Source organism: Hylobates moloch, unplaced genomic scaffold, assembly GCF_009828535.3.
Source record: "Hylobates moloch isolate HMO894 unplaced genomic scaffold, HMol_V3 SCAFFOLD_3, whole genome shotgun sequence".
Taxonomy (NCBI): Eukaryota; Metazoa; Chordata; class Mammalia; order Primates; family Hylobatidae; genus Hylobates; species Hylobates moloch.
In genome coordinates, this window is record NW_026652278.1 from 6,528,638 (window position 1) to 6,538,581 (window position 9,944).

Genomic DNA, 9,944 nt, shown 5'->3' on the forward strand with positions numbered 1-9,944 from the left:
GGTTGCAGTGAGCTATGATCACATCACTGCACTCCGGTCTGGCCAGTAGACCAAGATCCTGTCTATAAAAATAAATAAATAAAATAAAATTTAAAACTGAAACAAATCACTCGAGACGGCATATAAATCTTGCATCACACTCCTCAGGAGATGCAGCAACAAATTCTAGGTCTAAACAGCAACTGCAACTAGATAAAGACTCAAGGTAACACTTCTGATGAGAGATGTAGATATCTGCATTCATCCTGTCCCTTCAGGACCCCCCAGCAATCAATAAGAACTACAGTCCCTGATCTAACCTCAGAGCTAACATTAAAATTCTGACCAGCACTTTGCAACAGGCAGGGGCTACAGAAGCAATGGGGCCCATGCAGCAGGGCTGGGGAGAGCCTGAATTAAGCTAGAGACTCAGTCCCAGGCAACACAGCCTTCTACTTACAAAGCAATCAATAAAGAATGAAAGAAACTAACATTATCAAGCACAGACCATGGGCCCGGTTTGGGCTAGGTTATCTCTTTCTCCTCAGAAGGGCCCAAAGAGGTTGGTGTTATCGCCAGTTTTACAAAGGAGAGACTCGGGCTTAAGGTAAATAACCCCCAAGGTCACATGCCTAATAAGACACCAGGCTGATATTCAAAGACGGGTCTCTATGACCCCTAACCTGAGCTGTTTTGACAGCACACACTATACGCCAAGAGAAAGCACCTTTTTCTCCTCAAGGCACCCAAATGAAAATTTAACAAACTGACAGACATCTGTCTGGGGTGAAACCATCTGCCTTTTGAAGACAGGGAGTGCCTTCGTGGATACTCAGTTTCCCACGTGCATGTGGGCATGTGGGTAACTGCAGAGTGGCAGGCCAAAACTGAGCTCGCAAGTCATCATCAGGAAGCCCGGTGTCATTTATTTGTCACAAGCCAAGCCCCCTCCCTTGCCCCATTAGCTCCTGATATTAAAGCGCTTTTCTGACTGCCCAAGGCCACGGAGGGCTGTGCAAGGTGTGAGTGGGGGAGAGAAGCCAGCCTCGTGGGCTGTGGAGAAGAACAGTGCCCCCTGGAGTTGTGTGGGACAGCACTGGGTCACTAAGTGTGTGACACCAGCACCAAAGCCCAGGTTTTGCCATCACTGTCCAACTGGGATTCCAGAGCCAGTATGAGGCTGGCTGCCCTACTCACACTACAAAAACATAAATGGTAAGAAACTGGAATTAAGTCCAAGCAGGATGTGTGAATATCCTAATGCTAAATGCAGCTTAAGCCCAGATAGGTTGAGCTCAAAGAGACTGAGCCATGCTCACAGGAGCATGATCACACTTAAAGAACTGCTCCAAAGTTCCTGTTTGGATCTCAAACTACCTGATTGCACTGTTCTGTCACTAATTTGATTATAAGGAATTTCCAGATCTGAATACAGAAACAAATTGGAGTCCATTAGAAAGCTCCTCACCTCCCTGGAGTCCAGTAGCACCAGGGACCCACAGGCTTGCAGGAAAAAAAAAGAAAAAAATTCAAAGGCCACTAAACACAGAGGGAAACTGTAGATAAAAAGTCTTACGTTATCAAAATCATACTGTTATGGGCTACATTGTGTCCCTCCAAATCCATATGTCAGTGTTCTAACCTCAGAAATTCAGCATCCTGGATGTGTGACTGTATTTGGAGGCAGGGAATTTAAAGAGGTGACTAAGTTAAAGTGTGGTCTTTAGGGTAGGCCCTTATCCAGTATAACTAGTGTCCTTTCTTTTTTTTTTTTTTTTCCGAGATGGAGTGTCGCTCTGCCGCCCAGGCTGGAGTGCAGTGGTGCAATCTCGGCGCACTGCAAGCTCCACCTCCCGGGTTCACGCCATTCTCCTGCCTCAGCCTCCCGAGTAGCTGGGACCACAGGCGCCCGCCACCACGCCCGGCTAATTTTTTGTATTTTTAGTAGAGACGGGGTTTCACCATGTTAGCCAGGATGGTCTCGATCTCCTGATCTCGTGATCCGCCTGCCTTGGCCTCCCAAAGTGCTAGGATTACAGACGTAAGCCACCGCACCCGGTCTTTTTTTTTTTTTTTTGAGATGGAGTTTCGCTCTTGTTGCCCAGGATGAAGTACAATGGCACAATCTCGGCTCACTGCAACCTCCGCCTCCCAGGTTCCAGCGATTCTCCTGCCTCAGCCTCCCCAGTAGCTGGGATTACAGGTGCCTGCCACCACACCAGGTTAATTTTTTGTATTTTTACTAGAGATGGGGTTTCACCATATTGGCCAGGCTGGTCTCTAACTCCTGACCTCAGATGATCCGCCCACCTCGGCCTCCCAAAGTGCTGGGATTACAGGTGTGAGCCACCGAGGCTGGCCATAGTGGCCTTATAAGAAGAGGAAATGAGGACACTGACACACACAGAAGGGAGACCATATGAAGACAGGGTGATGACAGCTGTCTGTAACCCAAGGAGAGAGGTCTCAGAAGAAACCAACCGCCAAAACACCTTGACTCCAGCATTGCAGAATTGTGAAGAAACATAGTCCTGTTGGTTAGGCCACCCTGTCTTGTGGTCCTTTGTCATGGTAGCTCCAGTCAACTAACACACAAATTCCACACTGTGATTTCAACGTCAGCTCCAAAGCACTTCCCATCAGATCAATAAAAGCAAATTGAGGAACAGTGGCTGACGGCAAATTCGACCCATTTGCATAACGATGTTTCCAAACTGCCTTAAGATACATTAATTAGTTCCTGTCAACTCTCATCAGCCCAACCTCAGTGAGGCAAAGCCCACAGTACCATCCTGAACATCACTGCTTAAAAATGGGGAAACCAGGCTGGAAGAGGTTTGAACACTCACCCTGGGTCACATGCATCAGCAGTGGCCTTGTCAGGACTAAAACTCAAACTCTGACCCCTCCTTGGGCGCCTCCTCATTTCCTCCCTGAAGGCCTTCCGGATGCACTGAAGGGTTTGAAAAGTGAACATCTTGACAACCGCATCTTGATAAGCGACCACCTGGTGTTAACTGTGGTCTCCACACTGGTGCATGTGCCCGGTCAGCCTTCCACTCTGTGATGTCTCTTCAAACTGGATCAAAGTCCTTCCCTGAATACACTCGACAATTTCCCAGCTCAGTGGACCTGCTCATACAGCGCCCGCACCAGCACCCCCTGGGTCGGCTGCCTTCTCCTGTACCGCAGCAGCACAGGGAGCTGCATGCTGCCTCCCAGATGAAACCAAGGCAAATGCAAACTCCAACCACAATGAGAGACAACTACACACCTACACAAGCAATAAGGATGGTGACAAATGATGGCAAGGATTCCGAGAAATCTACAATCACATATACGCTGCTGGTGGGAATGTGAACTGGCACAGTTACTCCAGGAAAGTTTGGCAGTTTCTTAAAAAGCTAAACATCCAACTACTAGACGACTCAGCCTCTGCACTCTTATCCCAGAAAATGAAGACTTAGGTTCATACTAAAACCTGTATGTGCTTGGTGACAGCAGCTGTATTTGTCATAGCCAAACTCAGATGTCCTTCGACAGGTGAACAGTTAATCAGGGGGCATATCCAGACCATGAAACGATACTCAGCAAAGAAAAGAAGCAACACCATGGTGAATATCCAGACAGAGATACTGAGTGAAAAAAGCCAATCCCGAAAGCTTACCTCCTATGCAATTTCATTAATGGAACACTCTTTAAAGGACAATATTATAAAAACACAGAACAGGCAAAGGGTGGCCAGGATTTGAGGGGAGAAAGACGTGGAGGGAGGTAGGCGTGGCTACACAACGACAACTGAGTGGTGCTTGTGGTGCTGGAAGGTTCTGCACCTTGACTATCGATGTCAACATCCCAGTCGTGATGCTGTACTACAGCTTTACAAGACGTCACCTTAGGGGAAACTAGTAATGGCTGCTCATGATCTCCCTGAATTATATTTTATACCCGTTATTTGGCTATAATTATCTGAAAATACAAAGTTTAATGCAATCATCTGAAAATACAAAGTACAGAGAGGAAGAAAAGAAAGAAGGGAAAAGGGAGGGAGGGAAGGAGGGTGGGGACAGTGTACAAGCGTGCACTTGCTACAGCGATGGCCCTGGGGCGTCAGCGCCACACCCAGGAAAGGACACCTCGTGGCCTATTTCTTCCTCCCTATTTCACTACTTGCATCCACAGAGGTGATAAAGAGACAGAACTATTGACGCACACTAAGACAATCCTGATCAGATGTCTGGTATCCTAGGCAAACAATGGCACAGAAATAAATTTAAATTTTTTATGTTTCCAAAGTAAAATCAGGTTTGTAGAAATATAATATGCCCTGATTTGGTTTTGCTGCAATTCCAGTGAATGAAAATGCCTGCATTTCTATTTACTTATGATCAAAACTAATTTTTCTTCCCCAAACTAGCAGCTTGCTTGCTACTCTAGATAACAAAAGAGATCTCTCATCAACTCCCACGCTCCCAAATTTATTTGGATATCACACAATTCCTAGCAATTATCATTGCTTAGAGCTAACGTGAACGCATACAAGTCGGGCTCCTCACACTGAGCAAATGTGACTTCTACCCCAATTAGAAAGCAAAACACGCTATCAAGAAATCAACTGTTGAAGAAAGGCATTTTTCCGGCAACCTGTTAAATGCACACAGAAGTCACTTGTCACTATGTTTCTAAACTTTGTACTTTATTAAATAAAAAGTTAATAAAAGCAACGCTTCATTGAGTACTTGGCATATCTTAAACACAGTGCTAAACTCTCTGCCAACATCATCTCAGCGAGTCCTCACGACGCGGCAGCAAGCAGACTTGGTTCCACTAAACAGATGAGAAAACCAAGGCTAAGAAAGTATGAGTAATTTGCTCAAGGGTCCCATTATGAATAAGGGCAGTGCCAATGCCCCATTCCATTTGAGAGCTGCACCTGGAAGTGGCCAAAGTGAAGAGCACACTTGGGTTCACTACCTTCAATGAACTTAGTAACAGATCTCAAGGGTGCAGAGAGCCTCACCCTGCAAGCTTCTCTCCCATCATCTGTATTAGTTTTCCACTGCTGCCATAACAAATTCCCACAACCCAGCCAGCTTAAAACCACACAAAGTTATTATCTCAGTTCCACAGGCCACACGCCCAGCAGCTCAGGGTCTCAAAATCAAGGTGTTGGCTGGCTGGGCTCTTAGCAGAAGGCCCTGGGGAGGAAATCTGTTTCCAAGCTCATTCAGGGTGTTGGCAGGATCCAATTCTTTGTGACTGCTGGTCATTAGCTAGGGGCCTCCCATAGCTCCCTGAGGCCTCTCTCTGGTCCTTGCAAGTGAGCCCCTACATCTCAGGGCCAGCAACTGGGCCTCCAAACACAGGCTCTTCTGACTGCCTGTTTCATAACTTTGACAGCCAAAGTTCCCTGTGCCCATGTGGATGGTCCTGAATAATAATCTCCCATCTACCAACTGCAGGTAACCTGAATCACATCTGCAAAGTCCCTTTTGCCATGTAACATATTGAATTCACAGAGTCTGGGGATTAGGGCATGGACCTTTTTGGGGACCGTTATTCTGCCTTCAACACCATCGTTGAGATGTGAGTGAGTGAGCGAGCACACGGTCCGCACGTGTGATTCTAGAACATACTGCATCTTTTCACCTAATCTTAGGAACAGGATCCACAGCAACATAATTTTATCGACGTCGGGACATAAGACTGCCTACTGGGCTGTGAGGGAAAAGATCATCTGGCCAGTGTGACAGCTGAGTCAAGGTTTATGCCTGTTAATATGCCAGGCCTGTAAACATGACCCACCAACTCAAAACCAAGGGGGAAACGTGGGCTGGTAAATTTCACAGGCAGCCCCCAGTGGAAGGAATCAGGAGGAACCAGCATTTCCTGCCTTTGCAGAAGGAACCCCACATCAGCTGTTTACTCCTTTCCCAATTTTACAAAATAAATATACAACTGAAATATCTCATTTACAAACAATGCTTCTAACAGATTCCAAGTACTTGCAAACAATAAGCTGTGATTCATGTTTCCAAATGAGATGGAGTTTTATCATTTTCTTTCCCCTCGTGATTCATTCATGGGCCAAGTGGCCAGAGTGGAAGTGTGGTCCACCCACAGAGCCACCAGAGTGCCTCCAGGGAAACACAGCCCTGTTGTTAAGCTCCAAAAAATACTGGAGTTGGTAAGGGTGGTGGAGGGGTCCTCCAGTAATTTTCCCTTAGGTGGAAACAGCCAATCACCTACTGGAAATAAATCCCTACATCCCAGCACCTACATCCTTCCCAGTCAGCGCCCTCCGTGAGAACCACTAAAATCCTCCCACTGCACACTTGCAGACAAGTGGGGAGCCTGGGATGGCCCCAATGAGCTCATGCTGAGCTCCCCTCCCACCCTCCCTGATGGGGGACTCTGGTTAAAGTGCCTCTGGATGCCAACGGAGTGGTGCTGTCTCATTACTGTCTACCCAGCGAGCTGTCATCTGCACCCAGTGAGAGGAAGCACAGCAGCCACTCTCTCCTCTACCTTCAGCCCTTCACATCTTTCCTAGAATTGCCTGGCAAAATCATCCCAGATACTTTTCGCCTTTTAAAATTTTCCAACACAGTTTTGTATTTGTTCTTTTTCTAACTTTTTTAAATTTATTTTTTCTTAATAATCACACATGGAGTTTTCTTAAAACCAAAGTATTAGCAAGAGGTGTGATGTTAGAAGTCACCACCATGAGCGTTGGTGAAGCTTCTAGAAGGTGTGAGACTCAAGGACACCGCCCTGTTCTGGCCCTCAGCCTCCTCCCCAGCAAGGAGACCCCGTTCTCCCATCTACGAACGCTCTTCTCCAGACCATCCAGCTACATATAGGATCCTAACGGACACCATCCAGGTCTCTCTGGGGGCAGACGAAGGGTAACAAGGTCTCTTAAAATGTGGTGTCCCAAAGAGAAGCCCTCCCCTTCTGCAGGCAAGCACAGGACACTGTGGCAGCTGAACCCAGGGCGGCCACACTTCACACCCAAGAGGCACCACTTACTAGTGATGTGAGCTAAGGCAAGCAATCCACCTCTTCCTTGCCTCTGTAGAATGGGAGCAGTGATGGCCCCCACTGCACCCCCAGTGGCCACTACTGCACCCTGGCCATGGAGTTGCTTCCTCAGCAGGGCCAGGGCTATGGGATGCCTGCTCCTCTGCCAGCCTCCTGCCTCTCCTGCCTATCCACCTCCTTCTCTCTGTGTGTGTGCTGGTGCTAGGTTCCCTGGGAGATAGTCCTCAGCTCTCTCCTCTACACACTACCCCCGCAGGGACCCCCACTGTCGCCACACCCCAAGCATTCTCAGCTGGAATATCCACCCGGAACCTCCCTCCTCCGATGCAGACTGAAGGCATGTGCCAAGTGCCCCTGACTGAATCCATTAGGTGGTGCACAGGGTGCAGGTTACACACTGAGTCTGCGGTCAGATGAGCTCTCCTGCACTTTTGTGAATGTGTCTGAGCCTCGGTTTCCTCATCTGCAAAATGGGGAGATGGGGAGGAAGCTCAGCCATAATGGTCCTGAAGCAAAGAGGCCCCCCATGCCTCCCAGCATGTGGAACAAGCTAAGTGCAGGCCCGGTGGGACCCAGGGCTGTCCCAGGACTGTCCCCATGACCACTGTCCAGCTGGCTCCGTGGTCAGGGCCCACTGTAAGTCACTGACAGCAGAGAGAAGCAACTGTTCACAGAAAGGAGAGCGCTCCGGGGACAAGGGCTGCCAGGGCGCTTCCCAAAGGTCAGAGAGCCAGGATTCGAACCACACCAGCAGAGAGAGGGTCGGGCAAGTCACTGCCAGTGCAGGCCCAGCACGGGCCAGGCACAGAATGCGCGTGGGGCTGCTGCTGAGACGGGGCCCTTGGAGGACACAGCCTGGGCTGTGGGAGGCGAGACCACCAAACGTCTTCCCAGTCGGGTCGAGTGGCCTGGACGAGGCAGGCGGTCAAGGCTGTCTGTGGATGGTGGGACGGGGAATAGGAAGCCTGAAAACCAACTGAGAAGATCCCGGACCCCGGAGAGCAGGAGAGTAGCCACGGCCCACTCCCGAGACCAGGCACGCAGATCAGGAAGAGGTGGGCGTCCGCAGGCCTCGGCGACGGGCTGAGGGTCCCCGGCGGACGGGCCCGTCTGTTCAGCCACAAGGGAAAGCCTCCCTCTCTGGAATGCGCATTCGGGTCCGAAATGTAAACTTGCAACCTGACTCCTTCCATCCCCCCTCGGAAGCGACAAAGAGCCGCGGAGCAAAAACAGGCCCCCGCTCTCCCGGACGGGTCTCCGGGCCCAGGGCCACGGGGGCGCTCGGCCGCTCGCCTTCTCTCCAAGGTCCCACACGGTTCCCAGCGAGACCGCCGAGGGGCAAGGGGCGCCGGCCACCTATCCGCGCCCGCTCCTCCCCGCCGGGAAAGGGCGGAATTCTCCGCTGGGACCGCGCCGACCTGAGCCCGCCCATCCAGAGCCCGGACGCGGGACGCAAGTTCATCCAAGAAGCAGAAGCCACCGCTAGACAGTGACCCCTGGGCTTCCCTGATGGGCCCAGCCGCGCAGATGGCAGCGGCCGGGGCCGGGGAGTTGGGGGTACCCCGGGGGGCTCCGCCGCAGAGGTCCCGAGGAGCGGGCGTCGGAGGGGACACCCTAGGGAGGGACGCGCCCGCCCCCATTCCCACCCCACCCCCTCGTGTTCCCGACCCGGATCCCCAGGGCTGGAGCGGACGCCGCCGGAGGCGCGGGGCGGCCGGGGGCGCTGGGCACTGCGCGCGGGGCGGCGGCGCAGGCGCGGGCGGAAGCGCCTCTCCCCGGCACGGCGGCCGCTCGGGGTGGCGGCAACAGGCGCCCGGCACACACGCCCCGCCAGAGCCTGGGCTTGGGGCGAGAGGCGCGGCGGCGGCGCTGCTCACCCACGCCGTATTTCTCCTCGCGCTTGGTGGGCACCCAGCGAGTCATGGCGCCGCCGGAGCCGCCGCGGGTCGGGCAGGAAACTCCGCGTCTAGGCCGCCATTTTCCATTCCTTTCGAGCCGCGACAGGATGGGGAGGAAAAAGTTTGCGGCGGAGGCGGTGTCATGTGGGACGGGGCGGGCGGAGCGTCGCGGGCCGGATGGGAAAGGCCGGGAGCGCCGGCGGGAGGCGGGACGGCCGCGAGCTCTGCGCCCGCCCTCGGCGCGGACCGTGGGCTCGGACCCCGCGGCCGCCGGGGCTCCCCTTCCTCGGTCCCAGTGCGCCCAGCCCCGCGCCCCGCACCTGGGCACCCCCGCGGGGTTCTCCTGAGTTCCTGGAGCTCCCGGGGCTGGCGCTCACGCCGTGAGAGGGGTGTGCCCTTAGCGGGGTGGGATGGGCGGGGGGTTTCTACGCGACGTAGGAAACGGCGGCTTGCAAGCCGCGAGCTTAGGCCGGAGCCTGGTGGTGCGAGGTCCCCAGCTCGGATTTCTCCCTGGTGGGAGCAGGGTCCCGGAGCAGAACAAATCTGCCTGAGCACGTGGCTCATTCATTCATTCGACAAACATTGCCTGAGCGCCTGCCCAGCCATTGCCCGAGTGTGCTGGGAACGCCGCATCAACTGGCTGGTTGGTGGGAGAAGGGACACGTCAGGTAACAAACAGCACAGGTAAGTGCCGGCCACTCAGATGGGGTGGAAAGAGGTGGCACAGCGCTGCCGAGGGAGTGCGTTCCAGACAGGTGACCTCTTGCTTGGGTGCTAAATGAGTGGAGTTTTCTAGAGAGACCAAGAGGAAGGCAGCCGCAGAAACCTCAGCCCAGCTGGGCTTGCAGAAGCTAATGCTAGAATAGTTGTGGGACTCAGGATCTGCTGAAGTCGGGGCAAGAGGGAAGCAGGGAAAGGAAAGCCCAGGCCACGCGTGGGGCTCGGGAACGGCATCCTCGCCCGAGGTGGGAGTTCTCAGGCCCTGGTGTTTCCCATGACAGTACAAGGTGGGGGCTTCAGATT

The 9,944-nt window shown here is 52.7% G+C and overlaps 1 protein-coding gene across 2 annotated transcripts in view; it reads right to left on the reverse strand.

Moving 5' to 3' along the window:
* DOCK1 (dedicator of cytokinesis 1) overlaps positions 1–9,053 on the reverse strand; it is a 546,602-nt gene extending 537,549 nt beyond the window's left edge. For both annotated transcript variants that reach the window (XM_032175218.3, XM_032175209.2), the window contains exon 1: positions 8,901–9,053. In XM_032175218.3, coding sequence (XP_032031109.1) covers positions 8,901–8,946 — 46 coding nt within the window. In that variant the 5' untranslated portion in view covers positions 8,947–9,053. The remainder of the gene's footprint in view (positions 1–8,900) is intronic.
* Between the last annotated feature and the right edge of the window lie 891 nt (positions 9,054–9,944).